Raw genomic sequence first — 21,655 nt, 5'->3', positions numbered from 1 at the left:
TAAGATTACAAGTATCTTTGCATTTCTGCAGACGGGACACTGAACCATGTATGTGCTAGGCAAGCATTCTAGCTCTGTGTGGTATCTCTAACCCACGAACACCATTTAAAAAAATTTTTTTTGTTAGTTATGTGTATATGTGTCTGTGTGTCGGTTTGTGCACACAGGGAAGGACATGCCAGCAGAAGCCAGAAGAGTTAGTTACAGGCAGTTATGAGCCACCCTTTGTGGGTGCTGAGAATAAAACTTGGGTCGTCTGAAGATGAAGAGCTCATAACCGCTGAGCCATCGATCCAGTAGCCCTCAACTCACCCCATTTTGAGAGTTTCATCGTATAATTCAGGCTGGCCTCAAACTCAGAGTAATCTTCCTGCCTGAACAAGTGACAGGATTATAGGAGTACCTAACCATGCATGGCTCTCAGATACCTTTTAGAGATACCAAAAGCCTGAGGAATCAGAGAGTTAAGCAATTTGCTGGACAGTGCATATCAAGAATGAGACAAGGTGGGGTTGGGGATGTAGCTCAGTGGTAGAGCACTTGCCTAGCAAGCACAAGGTCCTGGGTTTGATCCTCAGCTCTGGAAAAAAAAAAAAAAAAAAAAAAAAAGAATGAGACAAGGGGGCTGGAGAGGTGGCTCAGGGGTTAGCACTGACTGTTCTTCCAGATGGACCAGCGTTCAATTCCCAGCATCCACATGGCAGCTCACAACTGTCTGTAACTCCATTTCCAGGGGATCTGACACCCTCTCACCAATGCACATAAAAAAAAAATAAATAAAGCTAAATAAAGTATTTTTTAAAATGAGACAAGATACACAGTCTCATGGCAACAGCTGGAACTAGGAGGTACACCCTTCCATATCTTGCCACAGCACATAAAAACATCCAGGTTATATATTAATTACTTTTCCTTCGCTCCAAACAATCATTATTACAATTCTCTAGCACAGTATTTTCAAAAAAACTACCCCAGCCTATTTACATTTGCTCATTTCTCCCCACTATGAGAAATGCTAACATAAAACACTTGAGGACAGCCGAGTATGGGAGCACACACCCGTAATCCTGCCACTTGGGAGGCTTAGAAAGGAGGATCACAAGTTCAAGGCCAGCCTGAGGCACAAAGTGAAACCTTATCTCTCAATAAATAAACTCTGACTAGTTAATTTATCCTTTCAGATAAGTGATTATAGGGCAGTAGAATCAGCCAGGAGATCAAGCATAAATTCTAATTCTGGTTTCCCTAGATAAAAACTTAGGAAAAAAAAAAAAAAAACTTAGAAAAAGTTCAGGCAAAAGAAACTTCTTTCTGCTGGGCAGTGGTAGAGCACACCTGTAATCCCAGCACTCAGGAGGCAAAGGCAAGTGGATCTCTGTGAGTTCGAGGCCAGCCTGGTCTACAGAGCTAGTCCAGGACAGGCTCCAAAGCTACAAAGAAACCCTGTCTTGAAAAACCAAAAAAAAAAAAAAAGAAAGAAAAAAGAAAAAGAAACTTCTTTCTTGAAGCTGAAGTATAGCCAGAGTGCATGAAGTGAAGCCAGAGCCCCACAACCCACGATGAAAGCAGACTTCTGCCCTGCCCTGACCTTTCTTGACCCATTCAGGTCCTTACAGATTCTGCAGATTCCAGATGAGGCATTTCATGTTAAAGTACTTCAAATGCATGCAAAACTAACATAAGGTTCTTCATTTACCCTGAGCAGAGCAGCCCTACATTACATAATATGTCACTGAGCAGTCAATATGGGATGGAAGAATAGATAGAATTTGCTAATCCAAGGATCAAGCTTCCAACTTCAGTTCTAAACTCACTAGTATGAGACTCAGACAGTGAATGTATCAAATTATTAATTTCCTTATCCATAAAATAATAAGGTTATATGCCGAAGACTGTTACGAGAATTAAATGAGATATTGTATGTCTGTATATACAATTTTAAAATTGTTATTAACTTTATGTGCTTTGGTGTTTTGCCATGGGTGTCAGGTCCCCTGGAATTGGAGTTACAGACAGTTGTGAGCTGTTATGTGGGTCCTCTGGATAAGCAGGTGTCCAGAGCCATCTCTCCAGCCCCCTGTATATACAATTTTAACTGCAAATACTGGACTAGTAGTTACTGTAAATACTAGACTTTATTTCAAAAATATAAAGCATATGCAACAAAACATTATCGCTAGCCAGTGGCAATGCACTCCTTTAACCCCAGCACTTGGGAGGCAGAGGCAGGTGGATCTCTGTGAGTTCTAGAACAGCCAGGGCTGTTACAGAGAGAAACCCTGTCTCAGAAACAAACAAACGAACAACAAAACAATATCACCTCTTCTTTCTGAGAGGTGAGTTCATGTTTGTACTAATTTTTCAGCTTTTCAAATGGAAAACATTGATTATACACACTTTTAATTAAAAAAAAATCACACACATAAGGCATCACTTTATGCAGGGAACTTTTATAAGAAGGGTTATGCTTTCACAAACTATCCCCCAAAACAGTTTATCAGCAAAAAGCAGGTATGGGAAACATGGGTCAGCATGGACAAGAGACCTCTGAAGTTCAACCTAACCCCATTATTTGTTAGGAAACTGCCTACGTGGGATTCTCTAGGTTGGATCCAGCTAGTTAACACCAACACCAACAGACATATCCTGGTAGTGGCTTTAAGCCTACAGTGTAGCACCACATTGGAAAAGAATCATTTCTTTTATTCCAACATACAATTATATGGCACGGTTTTAGAATTCCTCCTGCTTCATTTTCTTCATTCAACAAAACAGGCTTGCTTTGTGAGGACACCAGTTAGCTTCATAACCTAAGTATGAGCCAGGCATGGACGAGAGCCCATAATCCCACCACCTGGGAGGCGGAAGCAGAAGAATTGAAAATTTGAAGCCAACCTGAACTAATCGTTAGTTCAAGGCTACCTCGTGAAACCCTGTCCCAAACAAAACCACACAAAAGTACAGGGATTTCCAAGAACCAAGAACAGTTACCATAAGAGCCAGGGAAGGTACCCCTGTAGCCCTTTCACTCAGGGTCAATCTCAAAGCTACAAAAATACTTCTTGTATTATGTTTAGCACATAGAAAGTAAAATTTTCCTTCAATTAAAAAAAAATGAACTAGGGTTGCACAAAAACATTATTTAAAAGTTTATCTTCGGAAAATAATTCAAAATTGTATACACAAAAACATGTACTTCGATGCCTAGAAGGTATATAAAACATCTTCTGAAAAAAAAAAAAATAGACCAAACTGGGCTGGATGTACACAATCAGTTTGATGTATACAGTATGATCAACTAATTTTATGCTATTACCAAGAATTTTAATTTTTAAAGAACATCATGAGATTTACAGACACTGCTGTTCTATGAGCATTATTCCATTTCCAGACAGATTAGCTTTTTCACTACCCACGGACTAGGAATCACCAACCTGCACAGAACCCAAGACAGCGCCCACAACTGAAACTCCTGAGTGTAGTTTTTCCCAGCGGAACATAACGGCACTAATGACATCAAACGAACACATTTTAGAAAGAGAACGCCAGGTTTAATACCTTACAAAATATATACAGAACTTGAACATTCCTGTGAAATACAATTCAAGTCATCATTAAAAATGTAATTGGATACTCTGATACAGTGAAAAGATCAACAACAACAACAAAAAGCATGTAAACTATCAAAGATAAAAAGCACTGTAAAAATACACAGAACTCTAACCCTGGATTTAAAATGATCTTTCAAAAGTAAATATATATTTACAATTTTTAAACTTTACACATTTGTTAATTTTACATGATCTTAAGTATCAGGAAAAGTGATGTGAAGCCAAAATAATCCTAATCATTTATGTTAAAGTCAATATAAGAAGAAAATCAGTAGGGAAGGTGGTCTTTAGAATGTACTGTGCACAGTAATGGGAATACAAAAGGTGGGAATGCTATTATTTGCAGAGTAATAAACAGACTTAGCCAGAACTGCCTTTGGGAAGCAAGCAGTTTCACTGCAGAGATATCATGGCAGGGACCCAATTTCCTTACCTGAAAAGGGATTATAAATAACAGTCACCTGAAGGGCTGTTGAGATGATTAATAAGATGGCCTCTACCTGGAGGAACACACCTGGGTATTAAAAAATCATTGTCTGGCATGTGAAAGTTCACAACACAGTCCACCCCGGGACATGCCTTTAAATTTAAAACCTCAAACAACATGTCATTCTTAATACAGAAATCCACATTGAAAGTGTAAAATTCACAACTGGAGTGTTCAGCCCAGTGGATTATAAAAGCCATTTATAAAATGTTTCAATACTGATGATGTGAAACTGACGGAATTAAAGCTATGGAAACTTTGTAATGATCACAAAGTTTAACTTCCCAGACTAGAGTCCAAAGTCACTTTGCCTCTGAAGAGAACTGCAGCGACATCGGGCAGACAGATGTGCCTCACTTCTCCAGCAGCGGGGCAGCTGCCTAAGTTTTCCGTCTGTCATAGTCCCCAACCATCCTCTTGATGTGCGACAACTTGCTCTTCAACTGCTTGCAGTAATTCCTCTTACTTTTATAATCTGCAGACTAGAAGGGAGAAAATGCATCACAGGAACGCAACAAACTAAATACTAAATAATAGGTCTCCTGAAGTGTCACCAGGTATATCAACTATACCCCAGGGCAGACCCCAGGGTCAGGAGGGTTTGTTTTTGTGGACTTTGGGGGTTTTTTGGGTTCTTTTTTTTTTTTGGGGGGGGGTGTTAATGTTTCTTTAAGAGAAAGAGCTGGGCGGTGATGGAGCATGCCTTTAATTGGAGCACTCAGGAGGCAGAGACATGTGGATCTCTGTGAGTTTGAGGCCAGCCTGGTCTACAGGATAGGCACCAAAACTACACAGAGAAACCCTGTCTCAAAATGAAATAAAGAAGAGAGAGAGAGAGAGAGAGAGACAGAGAGAGAGAGAGAGAGAGAAGGGAGGGAGGGAGGGAGGGACGGAGGGAGGGAAGAAAGAACAGGAAGTTGGGTGAATGGATACTGAGGTGGAGAGGCTCTGGAAGGAGCTGGAAGAAGGGGAAAACATCAAAATATATTGTGAAAAAAAAATCTGAAGGAAAAAAAAAGGTCTCCTGAGAAAACAGTGATTTAAAAAAAAAAAAGACGAAGAAAATACTAGTCATCAAGAATTGCTGAGCATTAATTGAATGAGTATATTTACAGTGTTAGGCAACATCACTAACCACACAGGCAGGTGGCTCTTTTTCCTCAGTAATATCATTTAAACTGATTTTTTACAAAGGATACGTTCATTTCTAAAAATGTGTGCTAAGTCACCATGAGAACCTGGAAACCTTTTTGCTTATAAACTACTTTTAAAAAAAAAAGGCAGGGGCCAATAAAGATGCTTGCTGCAGAGCCTGATGACCCAGGTTCGATCCCCAGAACCCACAGGGTGGAAAGATAATGAACTCCTACAAAGTATCCTTTGAACTCCACACATGTGCCTTGGCACACAAGCACCTCCACACATAGACACAAACATACACACACACATACACACAATAAACGAAGAGCTTTCAAAACATCAGTCAGTAAAGTTGTGGACAGTAGTCAACTAGAGAAAAGAAAACTAAGCAGAGATTAAGAGACAGAAATATTTACTACATATTATTTTAAAGATTTCTTTTTTGGGGGGCTGGAGAGATGGCTCAGCAGTTAAAGAACACTGACTGCTCTTCCAGAGGACCTGAGTTCAATTCCCAGCAACCACATGGTGGCTGACATCCATCTGTGATGAGATCTGGTGCCCTCTTCTGGTCTGCAGTCATACATGCTGTACACATAATAAATAAACCTTTTTTAAAAAAATTTCTTTTTCATCAAGTATATGTGTGTGTATCAGTGTGTGGTGTGTGTACACGTGAGTGCAGTTGTCCACAGAAGTCAGAAGAGGGCACTGGATCCCCTGGAGTCGTTCAGTGTGGATCCTGGAAATAAAACTCAGGTCCTCTGCCACTGTACATTTTTTAAAATTCATTTAAGGGGCTGAGGAGGTGGCTTAGTGCAGAGTGCCCACTGCACCAAGCAGGAGGACCAAGTTTGATAATCCAGCACACACATAAGCCAGGTGTGGCAGCTGGAGCTGTAATCCCGGCACTGGAAGGAAGAGACAGAGAGTCCCAGGGCTTCCTGGCCAGTCAATCTAACAAAATAGTAAGCTCCAGGTTCAACGAAAAAAATCTCAAAAAAAATCAAAAAACAAAATAGATGAATAATTACATTTTGGTAAAACATAACCCTACACAACAATAAAAATAAATGAACAATAGCTATGCACAAAAAAACATGAATATATATATATTTTTTTAATTTTGTTGAGACAGGGTTTCTCTGTGTAGCTCTGGCTGTCCTAGAACTCACCCTGTAGACCAGCAGACCAGGCTTGAGGAAACTCTAGAGACTGACCTGCCTTTGACAGCCCTCCTCCCCAGTGCTGAGATTAAAAGTGTACACCACCACACCCAGCAACATGACTGCATCTGACAAACATAACACTGAGCAATATAGACCACACATGAAACATACTGTATGATTTCTTTTTAAAAAAATATCCATTCATTCATTCGTTTATTTATGTGTGTGTGTGTGTGTGTGTGTGTATGCGCCTGAGCGCATATATGTGAAACGTGTGATCAGGAGTTGAGATGGTCAGAAGAGGCACAGGATCCCTGCAACTAGAGTTACAGACAGTTATGAACCACCACATGGGTGCTGGGAAGTGAACTCCAGTTCTCTGCCAGAGCAGTAAATGCTCTTAACTTCTGAGCCCTCTCTCCAGGCCCATAATTTATTTATTTATTTATTTATTTCTCTCTCTCTCTCTCTCTCTCTCTCTCTCTCTCTCTCTCTCTCTCTCTCTCTCTTTCTTTTTGTTTGTTTTTTTGAGACAGGGTTTCTCTATATAGTTTTGGTGCCTGTCCTGGATCTCGCTCTGTAGACCAGGCTGGCCTCAAACTCACAGAGATCTGCCTGCCTCTGCCTCCCAAGTACTGGAATTAAAGGCATGATCCACCACCACCCAGCCCGTGATTTCTTTTTATATAAATTATTACTTGAGGCAAAACTAATCTATGGCATTGGAGGGAGGCATAAGAACAGGAAAGGAGTGGGGAGCTGTTAGGGTCACTAAAAAAAAATGTATTTCTTTTTCTGGGTGCCAAGTATGCAGGTGTGTAGTCACTTTGTGAAAATTATCCACTGCCCACTGTGACTGATACAGATTATTTGCAGATATTCTTCAACTTTAAACAAAGATTTTAGGGCTGGCCTTGGTAAACCACGTCTTTGACCCTAGCAATGAAGACACAGAGGCAGGTGGATCTCTGTGAGTTCAAGGCCAGCCTGGTCTATAAAGTTGAATTCCAGCCCAGCCAGATACCCAATGAGAAACCTTGTCTCAAAAAAGTTTTTAGAAAGCCCGTATGAGCTTTAGCTACATACAAACCAAATTAATGTTCCAACTCCTCAGTTATAATGCTCATATATAAATAATAGGGCCTTTGTCTATAATCAGTGCACTTCTACACGCATGGTACAGTCATCATAAACGCTAAATAAGAGTCTTAAAATTAGATACTTACTCCTTTAACCTGCTTTAGTCTATTATATTCATCCGCGGCAGCCTACGAATGAGGAAAAAAAAGGAAATGTTTATTAAAGATTTTTTTTCTCTCTCAAGAACAGCATTCTTTGGGGCTGGAGAGACGACAGCTCAGTCCCCGAGAGCGTGGGCCTTCCCAGTATCATTGAAAAGGGCAAGCAAAAGCCACACACTCACTCTATGCAATTCTTAACAGTCACAGCTCAGGGAGTCTCCCCTCAACTGTCTAGGCCTTTGTCTGCCTCCATCCCCACTCTGGGTCTTTACTCAGACAGTCCTTGGTACACATATTGTGAATACAGTTGTCAGTCATACTGTCTACGCTGCTCAGATGTCTCCGTAATCCTGATTAGAATTTGAGTTCTCTGCAGAGAGGGACATAAGGACTTTATCTTTCTAATTTCAGCATTTCAAATAATCAAATACACAATAACTGATTAATAAATGTCGAATGACTTGAGAAAGGCTCACCAACATATCAGACAAAAGCTATAAAACAACATGTAAATCGAGGTACAGTAGCAGCACACACTTCACAAGTGAGAAGCAGATCGTCTCAACTGAAAACTGTAATAAGTACTCAATGGGCACAGAGCTCCAAGCAGCATATGAAGTGATGGGGGAGGATTATTTACTAACGTTCAAGGCAGTCACATGGCCCCCTGGCACATTACTGGGGAAATGTAGTCAGTAAAAGTCCAACAGACAATTGAAATGTTTCAAATGCATGCTCTTTGGAAAAACCATTTCATATTTTGGCATTTGTATTAACTGCATGAGAACACAGAGCACAAAACTGAAAGGCTTACCAGTATCTTGTTGGTATTACTCTATTTCCAGAGCATTATATATCCTTCAACAAATTATGGCACAATCATAAAATTGAAAATTGTATAGTTACTTTTAGGCATACACATTTTGTTTTGTTTTGTTTAGTTTTTCAAGACAGGGTTTCTCTGTGTAGCTTTGGTGCCTTTCCTAGAACTCATTCTGTAGCCCAGGCTGGCCTCGAACTCACAGAGATCTGCCTCTGCCTCCCGAGTGCTGGGATTAAAGACGTGCATACACGCCGGGCGGTGGTGGCGCACGCCTTTAATCCCAGCACTCGGGAGGCAGAGCCAGGTGGATCTCTGTGAGTTCGAGGCCAGCCTGGGCTACCAAGTGAGTCCCAGGAAAGGCGCAAAGCTACACAGAGAAACCCTGTCTCGAAAAACCAAAAAAAAAAAAAAAAAAAGACGTGCATACACATTTTAAGAAGCCAAACATGGGGGCTGAAGAGATGGATCAGAGGTTAAGAGCACCGACTGCTCTTCCAGAGGTCCTGAGTTCAATTCCCAGCACCCACATGGTGACTCACATCCATCTGTAATGAGATCTGGCATCCTCTCCTATATACATAATAAATAAATAAATCTTTAAAAAAAAAAAAAAAAAAAAAAAAAGAAGCCAACCACGATGGCACAAACTTGAAATCCCAGTAGGTAGGAGGCAGGTGGATACAGGGTTCAAGGTCAGCCTATGCTACAGAGGCAGATCCTGCGTCAATAAAAGTAGGCATTTATTATTGATACAAAACAATAACCACACACCATTTCTGCATAAAGGAGTGGGAAACAGGCAGTGCTAAAGCATAATGTTTAAGTAACGGTGGGAGGGAGCTTGCCTAGCATGTTGTCTATCTGCAAAAGGAAAGAAGAAGGAAAAGCCAGGTGTGATGACACACGCCTGTAATACCAGCCCTAAGCAAGAGGACTTCAAGTCCACCTGAGCTACACAGCAACATATGAGACCTTGTCTCATAATTTGCAAAAAAAAAAAAGAAGTGAGCCCAAAGGATGAGGATAAAGGTACACAGGAAGCAACCAAAAGCATCCCAGTGCTCAAACTAGAACCACTGGGGCCCCTCTAGTGTGCATTGTATTGGTAAATCGTCACATACTCAGTGAGACGCTGCCGGCTCTGGAGGCAGGCAGGCAGGGTTGCCCATCCGTCCGTCCCCTTCAGACCAAGCACATTTGTGTCAAGTGTCCTTCCACACCCCTTATCTGGGAATGGACTCACCAGCCATACTCGTGACAGGGAGGGAGGCCTATATAGCAAAAGAGCCGGAGAGTAACAACACCGTGTCCCTGAGACCAGCCAGAGAGTGAACCTTTTCCAACAGAGGCTGCTACTGTGGTTCACGTCATGACATAAAAGTGTCTGCACTGGGAACCCGAGGCTGAAGTTCCGGCGTGGGGAGCTCATGGATGCAGAGGAAGCTCAGTGGGGAACAGCAGCCTTGCAGAGTGTCTCTGCTGGATGTGTGCAAGCCCCCATGACGACATGACCTCCCGTGGCTATTTGTTCTTATGCTTGAAAGCCTAACTCAAGAGGACACAGGGCTCTGCCCTGGGACTCTTTCAGGAACCCTCTCAGTTTTCTGCCTCCGCCTCTGAATGATGGGATTCAAGGCATGGACTACGACGCCCAGCTTAATTTTAATTTCAATTTTTTGTGTACGGGCGCTTTGCCTGCAGGTAAATTTGCACATCACTTATGCCTGGTCTTTGTATAAGCTAAAAAAGGGCACCAGATACCCTGGAACCTGGGGTTACACATGGTTGTGAACTGACAAGTGGGTACTAGGAATTGAACCCTAATCCTCTGGGAGAAAAGCCAGTGCCGTTAACTGTTCAAAGCAAGTCCTCATGGAAGACTGTGTCTGGCTACCTGCACTCCTGGCATTCTCCTGGTAACAAAGTTTTTATGGAGTGTGTGGTAGAAATTTAAGGAGGAATCCCCCTCCACCCCACCCCCCATGTACTCTTGGCTAGCCTAGAACTCAGTATATAGACTAGAATGGATAAACTCACAGAGATGCTGCCCCTGCCTCCCAAGTGCTGAGATTCAAGTGTGTAAGCACCACCCAAGGGATGTACTTGTATGGATCCAATTCTGAATTGAGGTTTTTACAATAAGAATGAATTGTATTTATAAATAGAAAAATTAATGCGGCCATTTCTTTTAAATAAGAAGGGGGATGCATTTATGTATGTAGATTGTTGCTTTGTAACTTTATTTTTTTCCAGATAGAGTTTCTCTGTGTAAGATTCTGGCTGTCCCAGAACTCACTTTGTAGACCAGGCTGGCAACAAACTCACTGAGATCCACCTGCCTCTGCCTTCACCTGCTGGTATTAAAGGCGTGCACCACGACTGCCCAGTGGCTTTGTAACTTTTTAATCTATTTATTGTGTGTGTGTGTGCGCGCGCCAGACAAGGTGGGGCACATATCTGAAACCCCAGTACTTGGGAGGTGAAGGCAAAATCATCAGGAATTCAATGTCATCCTCAGCTATACAGTGAGTTCCAGGTCAGCCAGAGGTATGTGAGACCTTGTCTTTAGAGAGACAGGTTAGGTTTGGACCTTACCATATACTCTTCACTTTCTTCTCTGTAGTCATCCAGTTCTCTGTCTAGGCGGGAGAGCTCTTTATTGACCTCGTCGAGTTCAGCCTGTAAACTCTTGTACTCCTGCAGACCTGTGTCAAAATTCCTTTTGTAGAGTTGTCTTTGTTGATCTGAAGTGATAGGTGGATATTCCCTGAGAGGTGAAGGAGGAAACGGTCACATGAGTACCCATCGCACATAGAAAAAGCTAGTGGTGCCGGACAGTGGTGGCGCTCAGCTTTTATCCCAGCACTCGGGAGGCAGAGGCAGGCGGGATCTCTGTGAGTTCGAGGCCAGCCTGGGCTACAGAGTGAGTTCCAGGATAGCCAAAACTACACAGAGAAACCCTGTCTTAAAAAGCCAAAAGAAAAAGAAAAAGAAAAAGCCAGTGGCTTCCCTCACAGACAGCACACTGTATGTAAGGAGTATGAAACCATATTCTCTTGTTTTCTATTGTGTCCTAGAAGACAGGGGTAAGGTGCAATTCAATTCTACAAAGAACTATTACCGAGACTGTAAGGGGGATCCGCCTATAACACCCCATTGGCCGCACAGGCACTTCGTCTGCAGTGACTGGCTAAGCGGCTACTCCCTTCCCGCCGCCACATTCTACGCACATGCCTCCCAAAGCCACGTGCTTGTCAAGGGGATGTCCTTCTGCAAAGGATATTTGGTCACATGGCTGTGCCCCCTTGCGAAAACTTCTGCAGAAGCCCTCTGGAATGATTTCAGACCTGAAGACACAGCTTAGTGCCAGACCATTTGCCGACACCATGTACAAGGTTCTGAGTTCAAACCCTACTACCACCCAAAAAGAATGATTATACTTTCTCTATGACCATTCACTTTAAATAAATACGCCTCATATCTCTACAAATAAATGCGAAAGTCATGAAATTTAAGGTTCCCAGTCAATAAGAATGCACCGATTCTCACTAATGATACCACAGGGTAATAGAACACTTTTGTCGAAAGTCTTAAATGCTGGAGCACATAGCCCGTTTTGATCACCGCAGAACAGCTGGCTGGGAGTGGCCGTTTCCTGCCGCCACCTACCATCTTCAGACCGGTTTATTTGTTTATTTTGGGTCTTATTTTTCCCAAGTGGAAACAGCTTATCTTGTTCTGTCATTAGAAAAGTATGTATTAAAAATGCACACACAGAGAGGCTGGAGGCGCAGATCAGCACTCAAGCGTGTGTTTAGTGTGTGGGACACCCTAGGTTCCATCGCCAGCAATAAAAAAATAAAATAAGAACATGTTCGGGTCCTGGGCTCATTGCATGAGTTGGCTGTTTGAAACCTGGAGCTTATGCAGGGACGCTTGGCTCAGTCTGGGAGGAAGGGACTGGACCTGCCTGGACTGAGTCTACCAGGTTGATCGCAGTCCTCAGGGGAGGCTTTGCCCTGGAGGAGGTGGGAATGGAGGGTGGGCTGGGAGTAAGAGGAGGGGGGGGGGGGGGGGAGAACAGGGGAACCCGTGGCTGATATGTAGAACTGAATGGTATTGTGAAATAAAATAAAAGAAAAAAAAGAACATGTTCATTGCATAAATGAACAATTGCATAATGTGACAATTCATGAACATATGATGAAGTAAAGCTGGAATTCTGAAGCCAGCAAGATGGCTCAGCGGGGAGAGGTGCTTGCCTCCAAACCTGGAGACATGAGTTCGATCCCTAGGGACCCACATGGTGTAAGAAGAAGTGGGTGACTCTGACTCCTCAGTTATCCTCTAACCTACACACACACACACACACACACACACACACACACACACACACACACACACCACCCAAATAAAGAAACTGTAATAGACAATCTCGAAGATGGCTTCTGTATCTCTGGATGTGTCAACTCTTCCTTGTACAGGACGCTGACACATCAAAACATCCACTGGGAAAATACTTGGAATTACTTCACAGGAAGACGAAACCTCGTGGAATGTGGGACTTAAATTTCAGCTCAAACAGTCAATAAAATGCCTCCATTTTAAAGAGAGAAAAATTGTATCTTTTATGTTTTTATTTATTTATTTTTTTTATTTTTTATTTTTTTGGTTTGTCGAGACAGGGTTTCTCTGAGTAGCTTTGCGCTTTTCCTGGATCTCGCTCTGTAGACCAGGCTGGCCTGGAACTCCCAGAGATCTGCCTGCCTCTGCCTCCCGAGTGCTGGGATTAAAGGCGTGCGCCACCCCCTCCCGGCAAAATTTTATCTTTTAATTAAAAGGAAAACAGAAACTTGAGACTTCTCAGAGTTTTCAGTTAAATGTCCCACTATACAAGCTAGACAAATATTTCACACATAGATGAGTAAACCCGGCCAGTAAGACTCTTGTGGGCAAAGAGTGCAAAGTATGGGAATCCTAAGTAAGAGATGACAAGCTACCCATGCTCCTAACACCTTGGGAAGCAAGGTTTATGAACCAACATTCATACTGCAAAAATTTCTGATGAGCAGGGCAGCGGTGGCACACGCCTTCAATCCCAGCTCTCGGGGAAACAGAGACAGGTGGATCTCTGAGTTTGAGGCCAGACTAGTCTACAGATTGAGTTTAGGACAGCCAGGGCTACACAGAGACCCTGTCTCAAAAAGAAAAGAGAAAAGAAAAAATTCTGATGTCTGTTCTAGTGTCAGAACACCTAACAGGAAAAGGCTCCACCTCACACCTGTATATTTGGTGGTGGTGGACTAAAGCAGCCACTGATACCAAGGCCTTAACCATAACTTCTGCTGCAGCACTAAACTGGTTCCTTAACTGCTTACGAAACTGTCACGGGAGTTCTTTGGATTAAACTTTAAAAGAAACTCAGGGCTTACCATGAAAGTGTAACCTGAAGGGAAGTGCCAGAGGAAAGCCTGTGTGACTTGGAAATGTTAGAGTCAGTCCAAGACAGTTCCCCTAAACCCAGGTTTTATTTCTTTGAAAGCCTTCCCTGAGTGTCTGCGGGCAGAAGAGCCATCTCAGGGAGAGGTGTGTGTGAGAGAAACATGGGTACAGCCAGACGGACCCCTCCGTTTCTGTTTTATAAAAGGGCACCACACACACACACACACACACACACACACACACACACACTGTCTCGAAGCTTGGGGGGCAGAAAATGAGATGGCAACATGACCCCAGTTTCAAAGGCAATAACCCTAAACCTGGCTGGTCAACCGTGATGATAATAACCCCCAACGTGGCTGATCATCCATGATGACAACCAGAACGGCTCAGGGGGCTCTGGAAAAGGAGAACGGCCCTACCTGACCCAGTCCTCCTCCAGCTCGTCGCAGGATTCGCCGCCTGTCGTGTAGTCTGTCTCGTAGTGGTCCGGCTCGGTTCTCTTCGCCCTTCCCGCTCTTCCCTTGGTGGGAGCCCTTTTGGAAGGTGTCTCTGGGTGACTGCTGCTGCTGTAGCGAGGCTGTCTGAAGTCCTCCACAGGCGAAGTCAGAGGGAGCTCCTGAGCCACCTCAGGCACCCTAGTGAGAACACAGGGCACTGCTCAGAGACCAGCCAGCACGCTTTGACTCTGCCCTGCAGCCAAAGGGGCGGTGAGAACAGCACCAGGAGACACCCCCACGCCACGCCGGGGCGGGGCGCTCATCCGCAGAGTTCATCCTCTGCTACACGCTGAGCAGAGAGCTGCCTGGCTCCCCGCATTCGGTTGGGCACTAATTCACAGCCCTCTAACACACAGGCAGCTTGGAAAGCTCTGATGGGGGGGGGGGGGGGGTCCATGCTTAAACTTCTAAAAAAAAAAAAAATGGATCTCAGGCTTCCTTTTAGGAAGTTCAAACGAAGTTGTAAGAAGTGTTTATCTGCCCTCTGCCAGAGACCGACTCTACAGAAGGCTGTCAGGAAAATGAGCACAATTCTTTTCTGAAGGTTCTTCCAGCCCCCCTGGAATGCCGTGTGAGGACGAAGGCTCAGCTGATCCAGTGGAGATAGGCTCTTTGCAACATTAATTTTATGTTACCTATCCTTTCGAGATGAAAGTTTGAAAACCTACAGTATTTAAACTAAAAAGCTTCCTGCATTTGCGTATACTGGCAAATGCCTGTCATCCCAGCATTCGAGAGGTTCAAGCAGGAGAATCTTCGGGTCACCTTGGTTGGGCTACACAGTGAGATCCTGTCTAAACCCCCACCATTCAAAGGAAGGAGTTTATTAAGTATTCTTTTAACTCTCTCTGTGTTGACCTGAAAGCCATGTAGAATCAACAGGAGGTTTACCATAACACTTATTATGTTTCTAATGTAATTATTTCATGTTGCATCAGATTTTAAATTGGGCATAATGTTCCTGCCACAAGCACGAAAACAAAGCCCAATGCAGCAATAAAAAGTAAGGGTTGGGAGGAGCCCTGGCTACTTCCGAGTAACAGAAACAGTGTTACTTCGCTCTGTAACACTAAGAACAGAAATGAACAAAGGGCTAGGCTTCCTAAGGTAATTGGCCTGGCTATTCAAACCAAACGTTAAAATGTCTGAAGCTTTCCCCACTTCTCACACTCCCCCCCCCCCCTTTGTGGCTGATGCTGGGGACTGAACCTGGGGCCTCATGAATAGCTAGGCGAGCACTCAACCAGAGAATCCAGAAGCTGAGATTTTTATCTCCCAGGCTTACTGGTTTCTAGGGCCACTCGGTTCTCATTATTGCCAGGGCCTTTGAAATCTAACCACACTGAAGCAACATTGGCCACAAAGCTTTGGGGAAGGGATGTGCAGTTGGGGAAACGAGGTGGCAGTATTTATTTCTTCTCTCGAAATCTCCTCAGCCAATGTAGCTGTATGTGTTATGCTAATGCTCTGCTTCCACAAGGGTCAATGATTAACAAGTTCTTCGACACTCTACCCACAATACCAGCTACTTACTGTATGTGCTTTTTTGCTCTGCGACAGTAAAAACAAGCCTTTGTTGTTGTTCTTCATTTTGAAGGGGTTTGTTTGTTTGTTGAGGCAGGGTGCCCTGCAGCCCTGGCCTCAAAAATCACAATATAGCTGAGGATAACTTTGAACTCTTGATCCTCCTGCCTCCACTTCCTCAAGGGCTAGGACTACAGGTATATACCACCATGCCAGGCTTCAAATACAAACCTTTTGGATATGGTTGGCCTATTTGAGGGTCCCTCCCGGTTCCTGCCCTCCATGAGTTCCTGTCCTGATTTCCTTAACTGATGAACAGTGTGATATAGAAGTATAAGCCAAATAAGTCCTTTCCTCCCCAGCTCGCTTTCATCATGGTGTTTCATCACAGCAACAGTAACCCTAAGACAAGCTGGTACCAGGATAGTGGGGTATTGCCATGGCGGACCTGACCACGCTGTTTGGGGAAGGAGTGTGGCTTTGGCCTTGAAAACTCATTGTGTGGGAGTCCAGTGAGCTGTTCTAGCGGAGCTTTGGAGATAAGAACGTTGAGAGCAGCACAGATGACGGAGGCCTGGCTTGAGAAGTTTCAGAGGACAGCAAAGCAACGATTCAGGCCATTTGTAGGAAGAATCTGAAGTTCTGGTCAGCTGGGGATGAAGAATCGGTTGTGATTAGCAAAAGACCAGAGGCACTCAAGTAAAACCTTTGAGTTACTGGGAGCATCAATGCTGGCTCGCTGAAGCGGAGAAGTTAGTGGTAAGAGAAAAGACAAGACCGGCATCCTTGAGGTGGAATCTTCAGGGAAATGCTTCCAGAGGGCACAGAGAAGCTGTGTTCCAGAGGTGGCCATGGTTGGACCTTATGCCAGTAGCCGAAGTTGGTAGTCTAGGAGTCACCCAGGTGGCACTGGTTTTGAAGGCATGAAAGGGTCATGGAAGCCGGGCGGTGGTGGCGCACGCCTTTAATCCCAGCACTCGGGAGGCAGAGCCAGGCAGATCTCTGTGAGTTCGAGGCCAGCCTGGGCTACCAAGTGAGTTCCAGGAAAGGCACAAAGCTACACAGAGAAACCCTGTCTCGAAAAACCAAAAAAAAAAAAAAAAAGAAAAGAAAAGAAAGGGTCATGGAGAGCAGCTGAGGTTTGGCTCTGTGAGAGGCCAGGAGAGGCCACTGGTGAAGGTGCAGCCTCAGCGGCAGTCAAAGGGTTAGGGTTGAAGGGGTCATGCAGAGAAGCTGAGGTCTGGCTCCACAAAGAGATTCTGGGAGGGGTGAAAGGCCAGCCCAGTTGCAGCAGAAGACCCCAGCATTTGGGAGATGCCAGTACCATGGATGACCACCAAGAACAGCAGCAGCCGTGGAGTGGAGCCTGCCCAAGCTTTGAAGACAAGCTGTGTGTGTGCTGTAGGGGGCAGAGCTGGAGAAGTGACCCAAGCCCTTTGGAGGAGCCCAGAAGACTGTGAGTGACTCCCAGATACTGGACATTGCTTTGATCCGACTGTGACTGTGTCCTGGTATTTCCTTATTCTTTTTTTTTTTTTTTTATTTAATTTTATTTACTAGGACCAGAATGTTTCTTTTTTTTTTTTTTTTTTTTTTTGGTTTTTCGAGACAGGGTTTCTCTGCGTAGCTTTGCGCCTTTCCTGGAGCTCACTTGGTAGCCCAGGCTGGCCTCGAACTCACAGCGATCCACCTGGCTCTGCCTCCCGAGTGCTGGGATTAAAGGCGTGCGCCACCACCGCCCGGCTTCAGAATGTTTCTTTGAATATACACACTAAGTTCCTATAGCTAATTCTTTGCATGCTCACAATTGTGTGCATATGTGTTTGTGTATGTGCCCCTGTGTATACATACATGCATGTGGAAGCCAGAGGTTGGTGCTAAGTATCGAAGTACCTTTACTGTTTTACACATTATTTATTATTGCTGTGGGATGATCTGTATGTCCTGTGGGAGCCCTTCTTGGGTTCTTTGTGGCGTTACCCAGCAGGTCTGTATAGAGGATGATTAGGACCATGGGCCTGAGTGCAGGTGTTTGAGATGGTCTGCACTTAGCTGTGCTGGGGGATGGTCTGTATGTCAAGTTGTTCTGATTGATCAATAAATAAAACCTGATCGGTTGTGGCTAGGCAGGAAGGATAGGCGGGACTAACAGAGAGGAGAAATAAAAGGACAGGAAGGCAAAAGGACTGGCTGCCAGATGCCGCCAGCACAAGAAGCATGTGAAGATGCTGTAAGCCACGAGCCACGTGGCAAGGTATAGATTTGTAGAAATGGGTTACTTTAAGATATAAGAACAGTTAACAAGAAGCCTGCCACAGCCATACAGTTTGTAAGCAATATAAGTCTCTGTGTTTACTTGGTTGGGTCTGAGCGGCTGTGGGACTGGTGGGTGACAGAGGTTTGTCCTGACTGTGGGCAAGGCAGGAAAACTCTAGCTACATATTATTATTATTATTATTATTATTATTATTATTATTATTATTATGGCAGGATTTTTTTAAAGATTTATTTATTATGTATACAGTGTTTTGTCTGCATGTATGCCTGCAGGCCAGAAGAGGGCACCAGATCTCATTACAGATGGCTGTGAGCTACCATGTAGTTGCTGGGAATTGAACTCAGGACCTCTGGAAGAACACAATGCTCTTAAAACCTCGGAGCCATCTCTCCAGCCCGGTATTTCCTTCTTGAAGTAAGGAAGTATTTAACTTAGTGAGTGTTTATTTTACCGGAGCCCACGGCGGACCTTCATTCGGACACACTCCCCTGATCTGCCCTCACTGTGGTTGTGGCCTTGGAGTGACTGTTGTCATTTTGCCTGCTGCCTTTGTTTGGTGAACTCTGTGAGAACATGAAGATGTATTCCCAGGAGTACTTAGCTCAGCGGTGTATGAATGACTGGTGCTCAAGACCATACAGGGCTGAAAACAGATTTACAAGAATCCTCCTTTTCTGATCACACACACACACACACACACACACACACACACACGCACACGCACACGCACACACGCACACACTATTAGTGAAGGAGGAGAGACAAGAGCCAGGGCTGGAGAGGCAGCTCAGCCATGAAGAGTGTTTGCCACTCCTCCAGACAACCCAAGTCAAGTTCCCAGCACCCCCATCAGGAAGCTCACAACCATCTGTCACTCCAACTCCAGGGGACCTGACAGCTGGCCTCCACTGGCACCTGCCACACACACACACACACACACACACACGCACGCACGCACGCACGCACGTAATTTAAAATAAATCTTTTTTAAAAAATATTATTAGAGAATTATTAATTCCTTGAAATTTTCATTCAATACATGCTGATCATATTCACCCCTATTTCTCCCCGTAACTCCTAATGTAAATCTTATTTTTGTTAAAGGCTAAACTAATAGATGGTCATATACAGGAAATGATTAGTTACTCAGGACGGAATTAGGTGAATATGATAGGGAAACAGCACACGTTAACTATGAGAGCCACACATTCCAGCGACATGGAAAGCAGAAAGGAAATGCTAATTCTGGATGTGCTCCCAGTGTATCCTCCCTGAGCTCAGTCGTGCCAGGCTTAGTCCTTAAGATGGCGATGTCGGGTGGCACTGTGGACCTTTGAGCAGTGGAGCCGACTAGGAGGTTTCTAAGGTCCCTCAGAGTGTTCCCCTCCACAAGGGGAACTGAGGTACATGTCAACCCATGACTCGCCCTCTCTTACCTCCACACACGCCCCTGCCATGATGCTGCCATCACTACGAGGTCCTCACCAGGGCCAATCAGGGGCCAGTGTTCTTACGTCCCCAACTACGAGGTTTACAAAGTAAATCTGCCTTGGGTATTTTGTTAAATGGTGAAAAACAGACAAATAACCCAAATTCCGGAATTCAAATAGTGCGTTCTAGTTTAACAGGCGTGTGTGGATAGAGCTGATGGAGGTGCACCCTTTCCTGTCTATTTGTGAGACCTAATATTCACAGGCAGAGACAGAAAGCTAAGTGACGCACCTCCGTTCAGTTAACTTCCACGCTCATCTCCAAGCAGAGCGCAGACCCCCACTCCTAATGAAAAGCCACATACCCGGCCTTTCAATATTAGATGAAAGGAAGGCATTTCATCATCCTCCTCCTTATCCTGCGCTTCCAAAAAGCACTTAGACCTCCAGCAAAGATCACTGTAACAGGAAGGAGGGTTTGTCCAGCTTTCGTAGGCGCTGGCTGGTAGATACTTTTTAAAGGAGAATGGCTCTGTCACTTCTCGCTCTTGTGACTCCCAACAGTGTGAGGGAGGATGGCACAAAGCAATTAGCCAACATTCCTCTTTAGACAAAATTTTTTATCAAATTAAGGTGCTACTTACAATGGTGTTGACTTATAGAAAGACTCTGGGTATGACCGCTTGTCATTCACTTTGCCGTTGACGGAGTAGGCCATCGGACTGTCAACTCTCTCCGCATAGTCGGATGGTGGTGGAGGCATGTCTTGTGTGCCTGCAGACACATTTTTAACCTGAAAAAAAAAAAACAAAAAACAAAAAACAAAACTCAAGAGACCATGCCATAATTTAGTCATAATTGAAAGGGTTAAAGAAATGGGGGAAAGTTATTGCAATATAATGTAGCTAATAGTTATTTAGCTCAGAATGTAATTAAGTGAAATAATTAGCTACGGTAATTATCTTACACCCACCTACCTATCTCATCCATATCAGAAACAGCTCGTATATGGAATGGGGGGGGGCGACAAGTTCAGTTCCCAACACCCCACATCAGGCAGCTCACAACCAACTATAAATCCAGCTCCAAAGGATCCAGTACTGTCTTCTGGCCACTGTGGACATCTGCATGCATGCATGCACATTTACACACACACTAAAAATAAATCTTTAGAAAAGAATAATGGCATCAGGCTATTTGGATGCCTCCAGATCTCACTGTCCTCGCCTGCATGAACTGGGGCAATTACTTCATAAGGATGTTTGAATGATTAAAGGGCATGAGGAAGAATCTTATCTACTACAATGTCTTCTGGACACAGTAATACTAACTTCTAATACACTGGATACAAGTAAATCCTTTAGGCCGGGTGGTGGTGGTGGCACATGCCTTTGTTCCCAGCACTGAGGAGGCGGAGACAGGAGATCTCGGTGAGCTCGGTGAGCTCGAGGCCAGCCTGGTCTACAGAGCAAATTCCAGGACAGCCAGGACTGTTACACAGTGAAACCCTGTCTCGAAAAACAAACAAACAAAAATCCTTTAGAACCAATTGAGCATCTTTTTTTCCCCACAGAACTGGCAAGTATTGGCAAACTTGTAATTAGATTATTCTGCTATTTTATATCCTTGCAATTATTACCAGCATCTTTGTGATAAGTACACCTTATAGTTCGTGTTCTCTGCTGTGAGAGCACTTAGTGATTTTCTTCATTGTTTCATATTCAGGGTCAGAAAGGAATGGGATCATTTCCCTCCGAAAGTGGAATTCGGGGCCAGGGCCAAGCCAGCAGCTGGGTTTCCAGGGAGAACTCAGATTCCACTGCAGGGGGCCCTGGTGGGGACCATTCTTGGCTCCCACTGAATTCCTTACAACCGAACACAACACCCTCTCAGGCGACAGCTTTGCCGAGTCCAAGGCCTGCTCTTACTCTCGAGACCTCATCCGAACTATAAAAGGCTTCCTTTTCTTGAAAGCCTGTCTTACATTTCTCCAGGACCCCCTCCCCTTCC

General features: G+C 44.2%; 1 protein-coding gene across 2 annotated transcripts in view; it reads right to left on the bottom strand.

Annotated features, from left to right (window-relative positions):
• Positions 1-2,430: 2,430 nt before the first annotated feature.
• The window catches only part of Ocln (occludin), a 50,284-nt gene continuing 31,059 nt past the window's right edge, over positions 2,431-21,655 (bottom strand). For both annotated transcript variants that reach the window (XM_028884854.2, XM_028884853.2), the window contains exons 5-9: positions 20,290-20,438; positions 14,336-14,551; positions 11,067-11,238; positions 7,634-7,675; positions 2,431-4,580 (exon numbers count right to left, since the gene is read on the bottom strand). In XM_028884854.2, coding sequence (XP_028740687.1) covers positions 4,479-4,580; positions 7,634-7,675; positions 11,067-11,238; positions 14,336-14,551; positions 20,290-20,438 — 681 coding nt within the window. In that variant the 3' untranslated portion in view covers positions 2,431-4,478. The remainder of the gene's footprint in view (positions 4,581-7,633; positions 7,676-11,066; positions 11,239-14,335; positions 14,552-20,289; positions 20,439-21,655) is intronic.

This window comes from Peromyscus leucopus, chromosome 11 (genome assembly GCF_004664715.2).
Source record: "Peromyscus leucopus breed LL Stock chromosome 11, UCI_PerLeu_2.1, whole genome shotgun sequence".
In the NCBI taxonomy this organism is placed as follows: domain Eukaryota; kingdom Metazoa; phylum Chordata; class Mammalia; order Rodentia; family Cricetidae; genus Peromyscus; species Peromyscus leucopus.
This window is presented reverse-complemented; position numbering and strand designations above follow the sequence as displayed.